Raw genomic sequence first — 21930 nt, forward strand, 5'->3', positions numbered from 1 at the left:
TATAATGCGGGAATACTTTTAAGTTCTAGGTCGCCCACCAGTATAATGCGGGAATACTTTTAAGTTCTAGGTCGCCCACCAGTATAATGCGGGAATACTTTTAAGTTCTAGGTCGCCCACCAGTATAATGCGGGAATACTTTTAAGTTCTAGGTCGCCCACCAGTATAATGCGGGAATACTTTTAAGTTCTAGGTCGCCCACCAGTATAATGCGGGAATACTTTTAAGTTCTAGGTCGCCCACCAGTATAATGCGGGAATACTTTTAAGTTCTAGGTCGCCCACCAGTATAATGCGGGAATACTTTTAAGTTCTAGGTCGCCCACCAGTATAATGCGGGAATACTTTTAAGTTCTAGGTCGCCCACCAGTATAATGCGGGAATACTTTTAAGTTCTAGGTCGCCCACCAGTATAATGCGGGAATACTTTTAAGTTCTAGGTCGCCCACCAGTATAATGCGGGAATACTTTTAAGTTCTAGGTCGCCCACCAGTATAATGCGGGAATACTTTTAAGTTCTAGGTCGCCCACCAGTATAATGCGGGAATACATTTAAGTTCTAGGTCGCCCACCAGTATAATGCGGGAATACTTTTAAGTTCTAGGTCGCCCACCAGTATAATGCGGGAATACATTTAAGTTCTAGGTCGCCCACCAGTATAATGCGGGAATACTTTTAAGTTCTAGGTCGCCCACCAGTATAATGCGGGAATACTTTTAAGTTCTAGGTCGCCCACCAGTATAATGCGGGAATACTTTTAAGTTCTAGGTCGCCCACCAGTATAATGCGGGAATACTTTTAAGTTCTAGGTCGCCCACCAGTATAATGCGGGAATACTCTTAAGTTCTAGGTCGCCCACCAGTATAATGCGGGAATACATTCAGCTCTAGATTTTGGAATCAGTCACCCCACCTGAAGACGGAAGGGTACAACAGAGATCCCCAAACGGGAAACAATGAAATCCCCAGCACCAAGAAGCAGACAACTGCAGAGGCAAGCGCGCAATTCAAAAGGAAAAAGGAACGCGTCTCAAAAGAAGTAGTTTGGGAACGTTGTAGCATGCCCAGTATAACAATTCCGATGAAAAGCCATGCCACTGAAGAAACCATTGGAAGATTTAAAGAAGAAAGTCGTATCCCCAGCAGATCAAGCAAAGTGATGAGAACTGACATTCAGAAAAGGTGAAGGACCGGCATCATCTCCAAGTTCACAAAATAAAGGCGTCAGAGGAAAGCGTTAGCCGACAAGAAAGCAAGGCAGCAAGAACAAGTTGAAGATGGATGAGATTTCAGGATCCTCAGTTTAGCTTAGCTTCTTGTTTTCCTTTTAGAGCAATGTAATAGGGAGATCGGTTGAGCAGTAGCATCTTACAGCAGCATACAGCAGCGCACAACAACAGCAAACACTACAGTCACACGGTAGTCCCAGCTACCAAAAATTTCCCGAACTACATTGACCTGATTCCTGTTTCAGCCCAGGATATGTAGGAAACCTCTGAAGCAAAGGTTCGGTCAAATCTTTTTCAAAAAATGCTTCACATGGAGTATTCGGACGGGCAAAAATCGCTCGCTTTATCTTTGCACGAAAACCCTTCGTGTCTTCGTGCAAAGAGGGGCAGCTGTAAGCACGTGATTTTTGCTTCACGGACAATCGCTCCAAAAGAAAATAAAAATAGTGGCAAAAGGCTTCGCTGTACAATTTTTCGATCTTTCCGTGACATGTGTTGTTAGTCGTTTGTGAGTCTGTCCATTTTGCATCTAGTCATTATCAAACAAAAATACAAAAATATATGTGGCGTTAAAAGAAAATTCAAAAAAAAAAAAATATAAATATATGTGCATCGTCCGTTTTAGGTTGTGATTTAACTTACTTGGTATGATAATTATGTTGAAACGCCATATTGTTATTTGTTTTAATTTCATTTGTTTTATTAGTTATTTTTATTTTTTTATTATTTTTATTATTTTTCTTTAAATTGGAAAACAAAAGAAAGTTGAAATCAATTTGGGCCCAAAAATAAAACAAAAAAAGGCCCAAACCAACGATCTGACCCGGTCCAGACCAGGCCTGCCCAGGAACCTCCTGAAACGACGTCGTTTCAGGCAAATCAATCTGAGCCGTCCGTCCTAGCCGATCCAACGGCTCAGGACCTCTTTCAGCAACCCGTTTTTGAACCCGACCCAATAACCGGTCTGACCCAACCCCTCATTTAAACCAAACGACCCCGTTTAACTACTGAACGACCCCGTCTTGTTTCTCACCCTCAGATCCAAGCCGTTGAGATCGTATGATCCAACGGCTCAGATCCAATCAACCTCACCATATATAAACCTTCCCTTACACCCCACGCCCCCTATCCGAACCCCACCCCTCACTCGTCTCCTTCCCTGAACCCTGAAACCCCCAAACCCTAGCAGCCGCCCTAGTCTCCTTCGCCATTAAAGCCGGCGGCACGAACGCCGGTGACCACCCCCTGAACACCCTAAGACCCCCTCACTCCCCTGAACACGAATCCACTAACCACGAACCTCGAATCACTTTCGTTCGTCTCGAATCTTCATTTGAAGATTTGAGTCGAACCCGGATCTATGCCAAACCATCCCATCTTCATACCAGACACTCCCCTGACCTTTCTCGTGACCAAACCAAACTTGGTTTGGTCCGAATCTACCCACAACTCCCAAAAATCCAGATCTGGAAATCCAGACTTTTGAAACACATGCACCTGGGGAACCCGGCCAGTTTTGACATGGGTTTGAGGTCTAATAGACCTTAATCAAGGTGCTCTCATGTGAGAACACCCTGATTAAAGTTTGTTCGGCCTCAAAAGTTCGAAGATGAATCAGATTTGGGTCTGTGTGATTTAAACATTTTCGGTACGTTTTCCTTTCTTCTGTTTAGTTTTTAATTAAGTGGTCAGCATGTTTCGTTGGTTTTGTTTGTTATTTTTGTTATTTTTCATCCAGATTTCTTTCATCTCTTTAGAGACCTTTTTCTTTGGTCGGTTAATTTTCTATGGGTGTATTCTGAATGTACTCTGTGATGAACATGTTCGATTAGATTGGTCGTCAAATGAATAAACTTATATAGGTTCCCAGTTTTGAACACAGAATTGTCCGATGCCCTTTAGGTCCCTAAACATATTGTTTATGTGAGCGATTGATTATTACCTGTTATAATTAGTATAGTCGACTCGATAAATATCGTCGATTAGCTTTCTATAACTAATAAATCGAATGAGCTAATAAGGTCGCATGATTAATTGAGCTTTGTCACTGACTGTATGCCCCAGCATTGTTTGAAATGGTTTGTTGGCACTATAAAACTGACTGAAAAGGTTCAGCCCAGGCAGTCTTGAGTTCGAACTTTCATCAGTTCAAAAAATGCCCCGATGTTGCAGTAGGCAGGGGCAGTAATAATCAAGGTTGACAGGGGTATTCTGGGGTGTTAAAAAAGAACAAAAGTAATTAGTTTAAGTGAACTGACAAATGGGGTACTAAATTAGGATTAAACTAATGCCAATGGGGGGACAAGACACAAGAGTATGGGTTTAAAAGGAATACTAAAATAAGCCCATAATCCTGGATTAAAGAATAAACCAGACGTGGGGAACAAAGGGGGCTGGCATCAAGAGATGCTCAAGCATGGGTTTAACAGGGTAAGGGCAGGCTGCAAGTTGCAGCATGGGGGCAGCTTAGCTGCACTTGGTCACTTTGGCTTATAAATAGGCCATTCGAGAACTGAAAAAGGGCTGGACTTTTAGTCTTCAGAAAAAAAAAGAGAGAAAAGGCTGGAATTTTTAGTTTGAAAGCTGAAACTTTTAGTCTAAAAAGTTTTACTGAGTTTTAAAAAAAAGCTGAATAACATAAGTTAGTTTTCAAATAGATTGTAACCAAACACTGCCTGAAAGTTGTATAAGAGTTCATATTGGTCAAGCTGCCTTGGCCAAGTTCTGTTGTTCGCATTGATTGATCTGTTTGTGGTTGTTGAACTGTTGGTGTTGCTGCATTGAATACTCTGTTACTGCTGCTTGTTTCATCACTCTTTCCTGGGATTGCTCATTTGGTGCTCGACTATTTGCTGGTTTTCCTTATTCTGGGAAATATTGTTGGTTGTCGTGGGCTGTGGAAAACACTTGGATTGTTGATTTGTTGCTGTGTTGTTGCTGTGTATCTGCTGTTGCTGTGTTTACTACATACTGCCCAGCTGATCATTCCTTTCTTCTTTGTCCTCTATACCAGGTACACAACCAATGCACTGTCAAAAATGTAATTGGGAAATTTGAGCATGAATACAAATGAAAGTCCTGAAGAATGTCTTTTATACATAGATTGTTACATTAAATATTCATGTAATGTGTAGTAGTTTGCATTCTTGTTTAGATACTGAAGGTAGCCTGTGTGCCCAGTAGATGTCAATATGTGGTGATTGAATGCTAGTTTGTATATGAAAGTTGATAGATAAAAGGGTCTCCAATGCAGTAGGTTGTATCTTAGGTTTTATATGGTTAGCATGTCCTTAAATACATAGAACTATCCATGTTAGTTAATTTCATGTCCTTTTGATAAACTGTCTCCTTACAATTGGCAAACCATTGCCTTAAAATAAACGGCGCAAGTCTGCACTCCTCAACCTCACGAAGGTCGAGCCCGAATCAAACGAACCCAGCAGGCTTTCATCAGAAAGGCATTGGCCCAGGTCCAGCCGATACTGTGTGGGCTGGGTTCGGGCCCACGATGCTCGATTAGCTGCCCATGGGCATGGCCATGTTTTCTTATTCTGCAAAGGCACTCAGAATTCCGTTATAATAACCTGCAAGCATGTAATTGAATAGGGTCATTTTTATTCTCAACTAGTAGAGACAAATGCGACAAGAAACGTAGTTGCTATAGGATCTCCTTTTAAAATAAAGACGAGATGAGTTTCGACAAACAAAAACGCACAAGATGCGGGGCCCTCGTTAAACGTATATTATCGAAGCATTTAGTTTCTAGGACGGGTCGTTTAGCAAATCTCACAACCCTCCTAAATTAACAATACGTTAGACTCTTTTAGGACGCGCCTTAGTAAATCTTACCTTCTTAAACTCGGGTGCACATTTATGTGACCCAAATCCAATTCTCAATGGAGTCGAAATGTGTTTCTAATCACGGGTACATTGATTGTGACGTGGTTCGAGATGCGTGTCCATGGCGTTGCAAATTCATTTTAAAATAAGAATGAGATGAGCCTCACCAAATAAAAATACAAATTGCGGGGCCCTCAGTAAATATCTGCTTTAAAAATTGTTTAGACTTCAGGATGAACCGTTTAGTAAAATTCCACGGTCCTACCCAAAATAAATACGCTAGTCGCTTTAGGCACGCCTCTAATAATTTAATTTCCTTAAACTCGGGTGCACATTGATGTGACCCAAATCCAAATCTCAACGGAGTCAAAGTGTGTCGACGACTACGGGTACATTGATTGTAACGTGGTTCGAGATACATTTTATAACGTTGTAATTCTTGATAAAAATAATAGTAAATGATAAAAGCGGTTGAAGGATAAAATTTGCACATAAGTTCATACTTGTATAAAATCAGATAATCAAGCCGAATATAACAATCGAGCGACCGTGCTAGAACCACGGAACTCGGGAATGCCTAACACCTTCTCCCGGGTTAACAGAATTCCTTATCCGGATTTCTGGTACGCAGACCATAATATAGAGTCATTCTTTTCCTCGATTCGGGATTAAAATTGGTGACTTGGGACACCCTAAATCTCCCAAGTGGCGACTCTGAAATAATTAAACCAATCCCGTTTCGATTGTCCTTTAATTGGAAAAAACTCCTGCGCCCTCGCGGGTGCGTAAAAAGGAGGTGTGACACCAGCGGAGTTGAAATGTGTCTCTAAATCGCGGGTACATTGATTGTAACGTGGTTCGAGATGCATGTCCACGACGTTGCAAATTCCTTTAAAAAATAAGAATGAGATGAGCCTTGCCGAATAAAAATACAAATTGCGGGGCCCTCAGTAAATACTTGTTTTAAAATTACTTAGAGTTCAGGAGGGCCGTTTAGCGAATTTCACGGCCTTCCCAAAATAATAACACGATAGTCTCTTTAGGTGCGTGTTTAATAATCTACTTTCTTAAACTTGGGTGTGCATTTCATGCGACCCAAATCCAAATCCCAAAACGTCAAATAAAACATGTTCCGGATTGTGGGTGCATTTCATGTGACGCAGTCCAAAGACATGTTTTAAGCGATGTTCACATTCTTAATAATAATAATTATGAAAGCGGTAAAAAGTTAAAATTTGCACATAAGTTCATAGTTGTGTACAATCTGATAATCAAGCCGAATATAACAGTTGAGCGACCGTGCTAGAACCACGGAACTCAGGAATGCCTAACACCTTCTCCCGGGTTAACATAATTCCTTATCCAGATTTCTGGTACGCATACTGTAATATGGAGTCATTATTTTCCTCGATTCGGGATTAAAATTGGTGACTTGGGACACCCTAAATCTCCCAAGTGGCGACTCTGAAATAAATAAATAAATCCCGTTTCGATTATCCTTTAATTGGAAAAAACTCCCTTGTACCCTATCGGGTGCGGAAAAAGGAGGTGTGACAATCCATTGATTCACATTTGTTGACACCTGTATATTCAAGGTCCCAATTTGTGGGCCCTTTACTTTTCATCTCTTTTCCAACATCATCCTCCTCTTCATCATCAAACTCACTCTCTTCATCTTCTTCTTCGTCTTCATTCTCCTCAAACTCAACTGCTACACCAACATCATAATCAAGAGCTTCATCACCATTATCGCGACCATCTAATTGGTAGTTAGTGATGAGTCACCCAATCGATACCGACTTATCAAACACCTGATCTGAAATAAGCTTTAACAGTTTTTCAATTCTAATTTCTAATTTCTAACAACTTTTCAATTTCTAATGAAGCTTATTGGTCAGAAGAAGGGAATGCCTATGAGGCCTAACTCCGATTTGAACATATACGTGTTTGCCTTGTTTAACGAGAACCTCAAGCCTGGTCCTAGCTCGGACATGAATTATGACCTCTTCAAACCCGACCAATCTCAGGCCTACCCGTTAGGTTTTCCGTCCGTCGACGCCGTCAGTACTAATAGCAGCAGCTCAAGTGGTCATTCTGGATTTGGTAGGGAAGACTGTTGTCATTTCCTAATTAATTTCCAAAAAGGGATCCCGATGCTCTTTGGTTTATGATGGATCTGGACTGAAATAATCTTGAAGATCTAATTACGGACTGGAAGTTAAAATACCTTCAAAATGGCCTCTTCCTCCTCCTAATCATCACCATCCTCATTATTCTTTGTGACTATCTTAATAGAATAGCAAGTGGATGCACCTTGACATTGCTCTTCAAGGAGACATTTGCCAAATATTGTACACATGCTTCGTCAGACAGCATGAGGGGAAAATAGAAAAGAAGGAGAAAGGTCTCTTTTTTCTTTTCTTTTTTTCTTTTTTAATAAAAGTAATTACTGTCCACGCGCCTTTGTAGCGTGATATGCACACAATTAGCCATGTCAGCTGCGCCGCTTCCACATAGGCATAGTCAACGGTCAAATGTGTTTATTAGTTTTTGTTGCATCAAGTTGGAGTGTTCAAATGGAAAAAGTGCAAGTTCATGTATCGGCTTTACAAACTGATGCAAGTTTAAGTGGCCAGGAAGCCATTACGCCGTTTAAGAAAAAAAGTAACTTTTGAAACTTGTGGTCTTAAAAGCTTAAGAGGTAAAAACTTTGTAGGGCCATGATTTTTGTGTGGTTATAAAATTTTTCATTATGAGTAAAATGAGTAAAATGAAGAGTTTAAAGTTGAATTATTTTCAAATTTAGAAATATGTCATTTATTTTGAAAAAGATTAAAAAGAAAAGTATCTCATCTAATTTGAAACGGAGGAAATACAACAATTATGCTTACTGATAAAATTATGAGAATAATACGCATTAAACTCACAAAAACTATTGTTAAAGTTTATATGCTTATATTCTCGAAGTGCTTTAGCACGAAATAACTAACTCTTAAAGGAACCATCTTATTTCTTCATTTCCACGGTAAATGTCACTCTTCCGGTCAAGTTAGAAGTATTTTTTTGATTGACAACCGATATTCACTTCAAATCATATTAATTTTAAAAAGGTTAAGTGATAAAATAAAATAAAATATATACTAAATACTATAAAATAAATATGTCATACATTTATAGGTATACATAACGATCATCATTGAGCTGTATTATTGTCTATTGTTATTGAAGGTTATAAATATTGCATCTTTTCATGTTTACATGTTTATGTCTTGACTTTCTAAATGAAACAGTAACACTTATTTTCTAATTTCTACTAAATATTGCATTTTTTTTTCAATACTTAAATCAATAAATATAAGCGCTCATGGAAAAATACCTCCGGGAAGACAAAGTAAAATATTTTCACGATCAACATAATTTGACTTGTTATATAAGGTTATCTACCTTTTTTCATGTTACCGATCAATGCCACATATAAAAAGAGTAAATTACAATTATTTTAAAGTAATTTAATTATGTAAGTGTGAGTATATACAATGGCGAAACCATGAATTTTATTTAGGATGTTCAAACTTGAAATAAGTAAAAAAAATCCTAATAAAGAGTGTTCAATATATGTTATATACCAATAAATCTAATATTTTACATATATCTACAGTGTATGATTAGTTGACCACTCTTAGGGCCATGTATCTTTGTCCCTGAGTGCATAAGTGGGCGTTTGGGCATAAGAATTATGAAATTCCAGGGAAAAAAGTAAAAAAAAAATCAAGAAAAAAATAATATTAAAAAATTAGAGTTGTGTTTGGACGTGAATACAAATTGGAGATGTTTTTGAATTTTTGCGAGTAATTTGAAGTGAAGATTTTGAAAAATAGCTTTTTGGAGTTCACTAAATTTTCGAAAAATTCTAAAATTTAACTTCACGTGAAATTTGAAATTTTAATGGCCAAATATTAATTTCGAAGAAAGTTAATAAAAAAAAACGAAATTTTTTTATGGCCAAATGGTCATAAAAAATATAGGAAGGTTCTATTTTATGTTCCTTATTTCTTGTCATTGTGGCCCCACATTCTTGTCTTGCGAGAATAGAGGCAAATCAGGCAAATAGGGAAATGGAATGACTAAAAATATACTCAGAGCAAAAGCCCTTATAGATCGGAAGAAAATCAGAATGCCGTATTACTTTCCTCCATATGGCATCTTCTTCTTTACCTCCTAAGAAGAAAAACAACAACCGCTATACTCTTTCAACAATTTTCCTTCTCCTTTTGTTCCTCTCAAGTCTCTTCTATTTCAGCAAAAGAGCTCTTGAACCTAAACTCTCTCTCTACAAAGACGTCTTTTCTCAACCCCCTTCAGTATTTTCTCCAAGATCTGCTGATACTGAACTTCTTGATAATACACTAACAACTCCATATGGTGATACCAAAGTCCTAAAGACAAAATCTGAGACACCCATTTTGTCAAAATCTGATTTTGATGATAGTTTGGATCAGAAAGTAACACCAATTTCATCAGAATTTAAAGATACTGAAGGCTTAAAAGCTTTTAAGAAAACACCCATTTCTGATTTCAATGATAATTTAGTTGAGAAAAGCTCAGCACCTGTTTCATCAGAGTATGAGGATGCATCCAATGCAACAAAAAAACAAGTGGTTGATTCGGAAAGAAATGAGGAGAAGGTGGTCGACTCTGATTTTAAAGTAGGAGGACAAAGTTGTGATCTTTACAAGGGAAGATGGGTGAAAGATGAGAAGCACCCAATATATAAAGCAGGGTCTTGCCCTTATGTTGATGAGGCTTTTGATTGCCAGAGCAATGGTAGGCCTGACTCAGAGTATCTTAATTGGAGATGGAAGCCACATGGATGTGATCTTCCTAGGTAAATTGCTGCTGCTTGTTTGTTGTTGTTCTCTAAATGGATATATATTATGTGTATAAATGATGATCTGGTCTGCTATATCTTTTGTCTTATTGTGTAATTTTGTGTCATATGTTTATTATTGTCAACATCTTGAGGTTGCTGCCAAGGTCGAGGTCACGGGTTTGAGCCGTGGAACCGACCCCGTGGCCCTTTCCATGAAAATAAATGAATTTTGCTTCCAGAGTATCTTCCTTAAATGATAGCAATATTGAGATTGGGATTGCTATAGCATTTATAGCTCTTTCCTTAAACCAATTTGCTGTAACTTTTCACACGTTACACCTTTCTTTGATTCCCCTAAAGGCCTGCCCTTAATGTCCTCCAGCTGTTATGCTTAAATAGAAAGCTAGATTATATTTCTTACAATAGGATCTTTTACGTTGCTAAAGAGGAACAGTGGACATGATCTTAGAAAGAGTAACTTAAAACTCTTTATCTTTGGTGATAGGGCGTTGCCAGCTCTGATGATATTTTCCTGTTTCTGCATTTCCATTTCTGATATAGTCTAGGGTCATTACTAATTATCAATGTTATTTTGCTACTCTTGAACAACTCATCTTACAACTCCTAGATAGAAGAAAAAATCCCCCCAATAAAGGCAAAAAGGATATTAAGTAGTTATACTTTTCATATTTGATTTCATTATGCTTAGTTACCAACTTGATCACGGTATATAGTCTTATCTGTGTGTAGAGGTGCTTTAAACTGAAAATTATCTGTCAACTTTCATTTTACTTTGTGCGAATTACTTATTATAACCAGAAAACATTAACAGATTTTGAGTCTCTGCGTTAGCTTTTAAGTCTCTTAGTGGGATAGATGATTGCTTGTATTTCTTGTTCCTTTTTTTGTTATGTCAAAACAGAAAACTGAATCTTTTGAATTTCAAAGTCTTTCTTGTCTATATACAAAAAAGTTCAGTTGTGACGAACATTTTTTTTTGTGGTGTTGGAGGAAAACACTATAAGGAAGTTTGCAATTTGCTCATGTTGTTAATTAAAGTGGAATGAAATTTCAACAATTCTTACTCTTTTAGCAAAGACTATCTATCAATCCACCTAATTTCTTGTTAATACGTATAAAAAAAAAGTTTCTACTATTATAAGTCTTTCCATTTGACATTCAGACTAGACCATAGCCGTGGAGGCATTCCCGAGGATGTATTCTTGTTTCTGTGTTGTGTTTTCCGGTCTATAATCCTGTTTGTGTAATAGTCTTCTTCTCTTCGTTTTTTTAAGGTTAATTATAGTTAAAAATATTAAGGGTGGAGTTTCAATTTAGTAAAAGTTGTTTTCAATGGTGTGCTCTGCATATTAACCAAAACTAATTAAGAGTTACCTGGCTTTGTTCAATCAAGCGATCTGACTGAAACATATGTACGAGAGGCTAGCTATGAGAAAATTATTTTTTCCTAAGCTTATGTTGTCTTAAACTCTTAATGTTCATCTTCATAAAAAAATGTTGTCATTTGTTCATAACATTTGTTTTCGCTACTGGAGAAGCTATGGCTGTCTCACCAATCTCCTGTATTCTCTATGGGTTTTTAACTCGCTATCAACTATTCTGCTGATTCATATTACTTGCATCTTGTTGCTGAATCGGATTTCATGAAAATCTGGTCGTTTGTTGATTCAGGAGAGTACTTATAGATCCTTAAACCAGTTCTATATTTGTAGGTTTAGTGCAACAGATTTTTTGAAGAGATTGAAAGGAAAGAGGCTGATGCTGGTTGGAGACTCAATGAACCGGAACCAGTTTGAATCTCTCCTTTGCCTTCTTCGTGAAGGCCTCGTTAATAAGAGTAAAATGTACGAGATCCATGGATATAAGATAACAAAAGGAAGAGGCTACTATGTTTTCAAATTTGAGGTGATTTTACATTAAAATTTATTGAAATTTCATTCCACCAAAATTGACAGCATTTGTATCAATTGAAGATCTCTTCTGTATATGTATGTGTGTGTGTATGTAGAGAGAGAAAAAGATAGAGTTTGTGTACTTGAGTCAGTTGTTATCTCTGTGGTCAATTATTTGATGGCAAGAGAATTGAGTTATCCTTCTGTCTGGTAGATTTTCTACAACTTAAAATGATGAAATGTTGCAAAAGCTTCTTCTAGGAAAGAGAGCAGTGAGGACTAAAATATTGTGATTTTGCAGGATTATAACTGCACAGTAGAATTCGTGCGCTCTCATTTCCTTGTTAGAGAAGGAGTACGTATCAATGCTCAAGGGAACTCGAATCCAACTCTATCAATAGATCGCATCGACAAATCATCTAACCGTTGGAAGAAAGCTGACATTGTGGTCTTCAATACGGGGCATTGGTGGACACATGGAAAGACTGCCAGAGGGTGTGTGAGCTTTACATTTTCTCTCTGCTGAGATGCAACATAGATGCTACATTGCAATTAGAACATAATTGTCTCTTTTCTTTAGCTTCCGCCACTTCTTGTTTTTGGATGAGATAGTTTGGAAACGTTATGAGCGAGTGAATAAATCTGGCTTATCCTTCTAATGTGATAAGAGAGCATTATGCTTACTTCAAAGTTCTCGAGCCTATGGTTGATTTCTACTGTATGTAAAACTTATTACTAGCTATCTTGAAAACTAATTAAGTACTAGCGTGCAGCTGCCATAAAATAAATTATCTCAGCTTTATTATTTTTGTTCGACTAAACGGAGATTTGACTCTGCAGGAAAAATTACTACAAAGAAGGTGATCATGTTTACCCTAAATTTGATGCCCTTGAAGCTTACAGGAGAGCGTTGAAGACGTGGGCTAAGTGGATTGATGAAAATATGAGTCATGAAAAGTTGATTATATATCGTGGATACTCTTCAGCTCACTTCAGGTACTTGTGCTTTAAGATATGATCGTGTTTGTGAATGATAATATTGGCCTTCACTAGCATTTCCATTTGGTTGTCTGATCTCAAGTGGATTGATCTGCACTGTTTCTGTAATTCTACATTCATGCAATTCGGGAAGTCATATTTTTCAAAATTTGGCTAGCATGGTTTAAGTTTATTTCAATTTAATTCCTTGTAAGCAGAGGCGGAGATTGGGATTCGGGTGGCTCCTGTAATAAAGAGACTGAACCAGTTTCGACTGGATCCATCCTTGGTAACTACCCTTTGAAAATGAAGATTGTCGAGGAGGTAATCAAGGAAATGCAGCTTCCTGTTGTCCTCTTGAATGTAACACAGTTAACAAATTTTCGCAAGGATGGGCACCCATCAGTATATGGTAAGGTTGCTAGTGGTGGTAGAAAGGTGAAGCAAGATTGTAGCCATTGGTGTCTCCCCGGAGTCCCTGATGCATGGAATGAGCTAATCTATGCCACTTTGGTCTTGCAACAACAATCATCTGTCAACCAACAATGAGCTTAGCATTTTCATCCTTTGGTTCTTGAACAAGCAGGTGATTCAACCCCCCCCCCCCCCCCAAGGGAGGACATCACAGGCTGATCAGACTGTTTTCAGTACAACAACTACTACTACTACGTCAAATCCCAAGTTAGTTTGGGAACAGTGTAGAATAGACGCACAGATAAAAGAGGCTGATTACACAATATGTACACCAATTGTAGCAGTGCCCCGCCGCAATGGTGTAACATTGTAAAAAAGAGATGAACATAGTTATGGCGGAACTTGCATCTTTTCATTTTATCAAGTTTCTGTACCAAAAATAGCAGTAATATTGTATTCTTATTTCCGGGATCCACTGTAAGTCAGGTGATGATGCAATTTGTGCAATTTTTTCATACTCATAGTTAATATCCCAAATTCCCAATTGGTAAATGAGAATAGCTTATTAGGCAAAGTGGTTTCCTGATGTTATATTTCAGATGTTTTTTGTAGTCCCTGAGGATATCTATCTTTATTTTTCATGCTAGTTCTAACAAGTTATAGGTAAGCAAGAGAAGTCAATGTATTTCTTTTTATTTTGAACTACCAGTAAAGTGCATCCATTTTTATTCTTGTTAATAAAGATAGAGTGGCCCATAGCCGATGGTCTCTGAAAACAGTTTCTCTACCTACATAAGTTACGAGTAAGGAATGCGTATACACTACCCTCTCTCCTACATGTAGGAATATACTGGACATGTTATTATTGTTATAACTTGTGGCCCATGTCATGTTCAAGCCTCTAATCAACCAATTCTATTGCTCCAACTAGAAGTACCAACAAGATCCATAGCAACAACAAGAATTCTGCCAACAACCTAATCCAAATCCTATTATGTTTTTTAATTAAGTTGTAAACTGTATACATTTTTCTATGTTATATCATAAATGCAAGGGTTGAGATTTGAAGCAAGGTGAAGAGCATGTTTTTTCAATTGTATCGTGAAAGAAGCACACTAGACGGACGTGCTTCACCACAAGTCCGCCCTCGTCCTTCAAATGATCAACTGCTTTCTTTTCTTAGTTAAAAATATGAGTTATCTAGCTAGTGGCGATAAAATGTATAAAAAAAATAATATCTAAAAAAAATTAAAAATTTTAGACATATTTTGAAGTTAAAACCTCATTTGCACTCAAAATATCTAAAGGTGGTCCTACAACAAATAACGACCTACTTGACCTAATCACTTAAAACAGTGGACACAACACATTAATTAAGGATAAGCTTTAGCCTTCAAATCTCAATCGCTTTCTCTTTTTATGATTGTGTTCAACTGTCCTGTCGGTGCATGCCCGTGATTTTCTCCTAAACAATTCTCAACAGTGTCAATTCTCAACGGTGTGAAAACTGCAGTACCCGACGCTTTATTGGTTGTACATCCCCCAGTACAATGGTACTTCTACGCATTGCCAGTTGCACCTAACTCCCTACTTGGGGAATATTCTTTTAACTGGTTTTACCTCAATCACTCCGCTTAACGTGCCTTCCCCGACAAAACCCTCCTTCCCTGTGTCCCTAAATATAAGTTTTTAAAAAAATATATATTTGACATTCCCACTTTACTTTTGAAAATCTTGAACAAGAATTAAAAGAAAAAACTGTTATTTTGAGCTCACTCTTCAGTGAAGCAGAGATTTTGGGTGCATGCTGATTCAGTGCATGAGTTGAAAATTAGGTGTAGAAGAGTGTGTGTGTGTGTGTGTGTGAGAGAGAGAGAGAGAGAGAGAGAGAGAGAGAGAGAGAGATGCTGGGGTTTTTGATGAGCAAAAATGTGAGGAAAATACTAAAGAGGAAGGACAGTGATGCTGGGGAAAAAGGTACACCTCTTCCCTTATTGCATTCCCATTCTTTCTTCTTCTAATTTGAAGATTTATTTATCCAAGATTGCATTTTTATTTATTTTATTTTTCCTTATGGGGCTTTAGTGTTGGGGATTTAGCATTTAGCTAAAATGTGTATTCTTTTGCTGCTGCCTATTTTTATTGTTTTTGGTTAATATTTTGAATTTAATGATTGCTTAGGATTTATATAGTTAGAATTTGTGAAATTTTTTCTGGCTCTTTCTTTTGTAGTGTTGACAAAAGTTCTGGCATTCTGTTATTGAGGGATTTGGTTCTCTTTGAGTGGTATATTTACACTTGATGAAGCTTTAGTTGTTGAAAGTCTTATCATTTCTGTTGACATGTGTTGATCATTCTTCTGTTGCTTATCTGTAATCATTATGTTATTGGTTGTGATTCAAATTGGAGTTAAAGCTACTTTGTATTTTAAAAAGAAGGAACTTTTGTTTGGTAATTGAGGTAGCAATGAATCTGATGGGCGGCACTTTATGGTGGTTTGTAGAGAGGGAGAGAGAGGAAAAAGAAATACCATAGCAACATTTTATTGTGGTTTAGTAAACCTCGTTTCTTTTTGCTATTTGGTTGTTTAGGATTTTGAAATTTCAATTTAAGTAGGGGCCAATATGGTGCTAGCAATTGGAGGCGAAGCTCAAAACATTTGCTGCCATGAACCATGAGCAATAGGCATGGACACACTTCTAATACTGATGAATGACATGCGAATGATTTATAAAGCGCAGCCCAGTGCACTAAGCTCCTCCTATGCTCGGGGTTCGGGGAAGGGCCGGACCTCAAAGGTCTATTGTACGTAGCCTTACCCCGCATTTCTGCAAGAGGCTGTTTTAAATGAAACAAGCAGTAAAACTGCTAATATATCAAAACACCTCAGCTTTGTTCCTGTACAGTGTCATGTATTCATAAATTTTTCAAGGTGTCAAAGTAGCTGTTCTAATATTTATGAACAGTTTCCCTCTTCAGTTAAAATGTTATAAGATACAAAAGCTTTTTCTTCTACAAGAGATTTGTTGTTGATGGTCTAGTCCATTTCAACAATCTGTTTCTGTTTCTTTTTCTTTGATGCAGGAAGAGCATTGGAGGAGGTACGAGCCTCTTTGTTTAGCAAGTTTCGATTATTTGGAGGTGGAAAGCGTCAACAAGCTACCTTATGGGGGCCTACTGTTGCTCTGACATTCAACTTTTTTGTTTCTGTTAGTATTATATTAATGAACAAATTGGTCAGTCTACTTAACCTTACTCTAATTCGAAGTAGATATTACATCTTTTGGAGATTGTAACATTTGCTTTTCCCTTTTCCCCTCCCAGGTTCTTGTTACAGTTGGATTTAATTATCCGATTTTCCTCTCTTTCCTACATTATGTCTGTAGCTGGTTGATAATGGCTATTCTTAATGCTCTATCCATCCTTTCCTTGTCGACCCCATCAAAATCAACAAAATATTCATCATTGTTGTCTCTTGGTATAGTTATGTCACTTTCTACTGGGCTTGCAAATGTCAGCTTGAAGTATAATAGGTGAGACCTACAGCATCTACTCCATCGCTTTCTCCTCGAAAATCTTAAAAGGTCTTGTTTCCTTATAGTTAACAAGCGCAATATATTTCCAGTGTAGGATTTTACCAGATGGCGAAAATTGCAGTAACACCGGCTATTGTTTTAGCTGAATTTGTTCTCTTTCGGAAGAAAATTTCTTTCCTGAAGGTAATTGCTGCTTGCTGTTAAAAATTCAGTTTATGCTGGTAGTCTAGTGGAGAGCTAGGTTTTAGTTGCTTTATGCATTGTTTTTCTTTCCATATATCATTAATATTCTTGGAAAAACTTCCTACTTTTTGCTTTGATTTGCTGTTACATTACTCCGTCGTGGTCTTGAGTCTGGCCTCCATATTGTGCAAACCTGACTCTGCCAAATCTCTCCATACATGCAATTCTGCCTTTTCTATTTGATTTCCTTATGTGGAACAATTTTATTCCAAGGGGGTTGCCAACCTCTTCAAAGCTAACAATAATGCAAATGAAATTCCCAGTAGATTTCATTTCATCGATACTTCCCATATTAATTTTTCACATCCCAGCTCCTAAAAATTGATGAATTCAGGGTCTAGCCAATACCAATGGTTGTACAAGTTTCTTCTTAAAGTGACTTTATTAATCAATGCCAACTAGTACTGAACTAAACTGTTTCAGTCCACTGAAATGGAGAACTAACTCGATAGATATTACTATCTTATGTAACTATGCATTACTCATTGAAGTGCACGAGTAATTCCAATTATCGAACATCTATTTCCCCTTGTTTTGCACATTAATCGATAACCCGGAGTTGATGACTTTATGTAAACTGGACATCATTAAGAAGAGGGAAGAGGAGAAAAGGTTACCGAAAATGAAGTATTAGATTAAGTGCATTAACTTATAATATGATAGATGGATAATTCAGTAGCAGTTTCATGTTAAATTGCGGAATAAGCAACACAAGTTGAAATAAAGAAAGGATATCTTGATTGATGTCCTGTATGTGAACTAGATGGCAAAATGGTTCGTCACTTCAACATAAGGGCTGCTACTCATGTGCATTAAAATTTGTTCTCTTTGGGTGTGTTTGGTGCGAACGAAAACATTTTCCGGAAAATGTTTTTCAATTTTCCCATGTTTGGTTGGCTTAAATGTTTTGGAAAACATTTTCCTCCAATTAGAGGAAAATGTTTTCCCTATCAAGAGAAGGGAAAACATTTTCCAATATTCTTTTTCAACCTTCCTCACTCTATTTTCCATCTCCCCCCCCCCCCCACACCCCCCACACCACATCCACCCCACACCCACCCACCCCCCACCCCATCCTAAATAACAATATTATTAAGAGTATTTTTTTTCATTTCAATAAACTGAATACTTTCTTTTCATGATGTAAAAAAGTATTTTCTTTCATTTTAACAAAAAAGTACTTTATTTTCGTGATGTAGAAAAAGTAATCTTCTTTTATTTCAACAAAATAATATAGTAGAAAGTATTTTCTTTTATTTCAACAAAATGAGAGCGTATTTTCTTTTCATGTTATAGAAAGAGTGCTTTCTTTTTCAACAAAAAAAAAGAGTGTTTTCTTTTTAGTTATGGAGCACAAATTTCAACATTGCTTTTACATGAAAAAGTAAAGCAGCACATTATTTTTTTTGGGTTTGTGTGAAATTTTAAGAGAATAATTAAACTCTTGAAAAAAATAAAGCCTTAAAAATGTTGGGGTTTTTTTTTTTTGGGGGGTGGGGGGGGGTGGGGGGGCAAGAAACATGGGGATTTGGGGGAAGGGGGGTGAGGAGAGTAACATAAAAAATTATTTTTCCTAAAAAATATTTTCTACTCTCTAACCAAATACTAGAAAGTTTTCACTCACCAACCAAACAAGGGAAAATAAGTGATAAAACCACTCATTTTCAAGGAAAACATTTTCCATGAAAAATATTTTCCTTCATATCAAACACACCCTTTCTCTCTGAAAGGTTTCATGCTTCCATGGACCATGATATTTCAAACAGTCTTAGAGTTTGTTGACAAGGACAAGGGCTTCTGTAGAGATGAGGTGAAGGATGTGGCCATAGTGTTAGCTTGTATACTTCGAAATATGATGTAATATTTGCGAACATCTCAACTCAGAAACCATCTATTAACCATGTAATACAATCTGTGCCAAATTGGTCCATTTTTCTGCCTGTCTGCTGTATGGCCCTTGAGCACTGCAGATTAATATGAGAATATAGAATTTGATACTCTCCCTTAACCTAAGAATATGTCATATTGATCTTTTGGATGTGTAGGAATGTATGAGTAAGATTTCATTTAAACCCTTTGATTGCTACTTTAGAATAGATGAGATATGCTGCTAGGTGAGACTTGTTTTTTATGTTGTGTTTTCATCAAAAGAAAAAGGAAAAATATACACCATAGAAGCTCCTAGTCTATCACAAGCTGAGACAGAGATTTGAATCTCATCTATTTACCTGCTTGGCTTTACAATCTATAGATGTGCTTCAATTGCTAGTTATCCTGCTTTGATACGGCATATCCAATGATTTCTCTTTGATCTGCATCTCCCTTGAAAAGAGAAATGATCTTTAACCTGTATGTTTCAGGTGCTTGCACTCACTGTTGTATCTGTAGGTGTTGCTGTTGCTACGGTGACAGATTTGCAGTTTCACTTCTTTGGTGCTTGCATTGCAGTAGCATGGATAGTGCCAAGTGCAGTTAATAAAATACTATGGTCCAATCTCCAGCAGCAGGAGAATTGGACTGCCCTGGCGTATGTAGCTAACCTATTGTGAATCGTTATTATTTTTAATCAGTTAATTGTATCTTGGTAGATATTACATCCGTAGCACCTAACGTCAAATTTGCAATTCTGGTCACAGGCTAATGTGGAAGACCACACCAATTACATTGTTCTTTCTAGTGATGTTGATGCCATCACTTGATCCTCCAGGCGTCCTTTCATTTAATTGGAATTTTTACAACTCCACAATCATTGGTGCCTCGGCTGTTCTTGGCTTCTTGCTTCAGTGGTCAGGTGCTCTAGCACTTGGGTATGTGCTTAGGGGGCTTCTGCTCTCACTTGGTGTCCTTAGTTCTAACCTTCTGAACTTGTCTTTTGTTTTATTGAAGTTTTGGGTTTTTCATTTCAACTGATCTACTAGTGTTTTAGATTTAGAGAAGCAAACAAAGGAAATAATCCAAATTAATTAGTCAAATATAGATCAAACATTAGCTTAAGTTTCTTATATGTATTCTGCCGTAAAACACTCTGGCTTAAAATTTCCTACAAGTAGTAAATGAAGTCGTGTTGACTGTAGAGCCATCTTACAAGTGGATAGAACTACTAGATAAAAGATTTTGTTGGTCGTACTATGTCGTTGTGCTTGCTTGGTACAATAAAAGATTATTGGAATATGCTCTTCATATGCATTGCTTAGTACTTTCCAGATTTCCTTATTATGCTTCTAATTCTGTGCCTCTTTTTCTTTGTTTTCCACTAGGGCAACATCTGCAACAACCCATGTTGTACTTGGACAGTTCAAAACCTGTGTCATTCTTCTTGGGGGTTTTCTTCTCTTTGGTTCAAATCCCGGTCCTACTAGCATATTGGGGGCCACTACGGCTCTTGTTGGAATGTCTTTCTACACTTACCTTAACTTGCATTCACAGCAGCAGTCATCGAAAACATCCTCCAGACAATCTCCATTCTCTCTATCCAAGTCAAAGCTCGGCAAAGAAAGTGCAGATGGTCGGGATGGAACTCGTGCTGCTGATGAATCTGTGTAGTTAACTCCATATCAACAGAGTAAGTTTTGTGACTGGAGAGCAAAATTCACTAACCACGGTTCAGTTGTAACATTATTTGTGTGAAAAATTTTCCTGGTAACAAATGATAGCTAACATGAGCATTCTATGTAACACCTGTGTTAAGCCTTATGAAAAAGTTGTACATTGAAATCTTTTGTTCTGCAGAAGCAATGTGTATCACATGGTTCTTTCTTATTCTGATAAGTGTGGATGACACTTCGTTTTGTTTGAAAAGTACTCCCTTGATCTATGTTGCTCGGATTCTCCGAAAATGTTGCCGAGTGTGTCGGATCCTCCAAAAGTAGTGCATTTTTGTAGGATCCGACACGGGTGCGGCAATATTTTATAGAGTCCGCGCAACATAGCCCTTTATCTCAGGCAGTGTTATGGAGTTGTAAATCACACAACCGGTCGCATGACCTCCTCATAGCAACACTACTACTTTTGGTTCTACTTGCAGTTGGCCCAAAAAACCAAGAAAGAAAAAAAGAGGATTGTTGTCAAATGTTAAACTTAGTTATATATAAAATGGACTGGATTGTACAGTAATATCAGTATCATATGAAGGTACTACGAATTGATCAACTTTAAGTTTATTGTATTATTCCATGAACCGACGTCTACTATGTCTGCTGGTGAAGAAGCAACTCCAATATGGAGAAAGGAAGAGGCCTGAAGTTCAAATCATAACAATTGAACTTCAGGACACAGTATCTTGAAAGAGTCAAACTTCATAACGCAGTGTCCTGAAATTTGCACGACAGACTTCGAAATTCAGGACATAGTATCCTGAAGTTCGCACTGTGAAGTTTGAACTTCAGGATACTATGTGAAGTTTGTCACTGCGTCCTAAAGTTTGCATTATTATAAGTAAACTTCGGGATATTATGTTCTGAAGTTTGCACTACTACACGTGAACTTTAGGATATTGTGTCCTAAAGTTTGTACTGCTGCACATGAGCTTTAGGACTGAACTTTGCACTGTTACAGTTCGAACTTCAGGACATTCAGTTCTAACTTCAGGATGCTTAAAAAAATTATATTGCCAAGATCACAGAAGTCTCTAACTTATTTCTATTCAGTCACATTTTAATGCGTAGCTATCTATCATAATGAAAAAAGGAAAACAAAGCAAAAAAAAAAAAAAAACGAAATATAACGTACAAGGAAGTAAAAGTACCATAACAGCTTCCCAATCAAACATCTTTACATAATTAAAATAGTATTCTTTTCAACAATTTCAAGTTCTTACTCCAGTTTTTTCAAGAGTTCACCTTGAAGGAACCCTGAGATTTTTCAAAAGTTTCAAGCTCAAGAGTTCATGATCCCCACTTATTGACTTTTG

The 21930-nt window shown here is 37.3% G+C and overlaps 2 protein-coding genes across 2 annotated transcripts; both read left to right on the forward strand.

Moving 5' to 3' along the window:
- The first annotated feature begins 9154 nt into the window (after window positions 1-9154).
- On the forward strand, window positions 9155-13816 carry LOC107813607 (protein trichome birefringence-like 5). Its single transcript, XM_016638893.2, has 5 exons — window positions 9155-9952; window positions 11671-11863; window positions 12152-12345; window positions 12691-12846; window positions 13047-13816. Exons 1-5 carry the CDS (start codon window positions 9264-9266, stop codon window positions 13375-13377), a joined length of 1563 nt encoding a protein of 520 aa, XP_016494379.1. The 5' UTR covers window positions 9155-9263; the 3' UTR covers window positions 13378-13816.
- Window positions 13817-14648: 832 nt separating this feature from the next.
- On the forward strand, window positions 14649-20749 carry LOC107813608 (nucleotide-sugar uncharacterized transporter 1). Its single transcript, XM_016638894.2, has 7 exons — window positions 14649-15219; window positions 16327-16478; window positions 16567-16775; window positions 16868-16961; window positions 19382-19548; window positions 19658-19828; window positions 20279-20749. The coding sequence occupies exons 1-7, from the start codon at window positions 15147-15149 to the stop codon at window positions 20562-20564; spliced, it is 1152 nt and encodes a 383-aa protein (XP_016494380.1). The 5' UTR covers window positions 14649-15146; the 3' UTR covers window positions 20565-20749.
- Window positions 20750-21930: the final 1181 nt, after the last annotated feature.

Source organism: Nicotiana tabacum, chromosome 9, assembly GCF_000715075.1.
Source record: "Nicotiana tabacum cultivar K326 chromosome 9, ASM71507v2, whole genome shotgun sequence".
NCBI lineage: Eukaryota > Viridiplantae > Streptophyta > Magnoliopsida > Solanales > Solanaceae > Nicotiana > Nicotiana tabacum.

Excerpts from the sequence above, each read along its gene's own strand:
- LOC107813607 (XM_016638893.2), top strand. The coding sequence starts at position 9,264 with ATGGCATCTTCTTCTTTACCTCCTAAGAAGAAAAACAACAACCGCTAT. Across the intron at positions 9,953-11,670 it reads CATGGATGTGATCTTCCTAG|GTTTAGTGCAACAGATTTTT; the intron begins GTAAATTGCTGC and ends CTATATTTGTAG. Across the intron at positions 12,847-13,046 it reads TACTCTTCAGCTCACTTCAG|AGGCGGAGATTGGGATTCGG; the intron begins GTACTTGTGCTT and ends CCTTGTAAGCAG.
- LOC107813608 (XM_016638894.2), top strand. The coding sequence starts at position 15,147 with ATGCTGGGGTTTTTGATGAGCAAAAATGTGAGGAAAATACTAAAGAGG. Across the intron at positions 19,549-19,657 it reads GAGAATTGGACTGCCCTGGC|GCTAATGTGGAAGACCACAC; the intron begins GTATGTAGCTAA and ends TTCTGGTCACAG. Across the intron at positions 19,829-20,278 it reads TCAGGTGCTCTAGCACTTGG|GGCAACATCTGCAACAACCC; the intron begins GTATGTGCTTAG and ends GTTTTCCACTAG.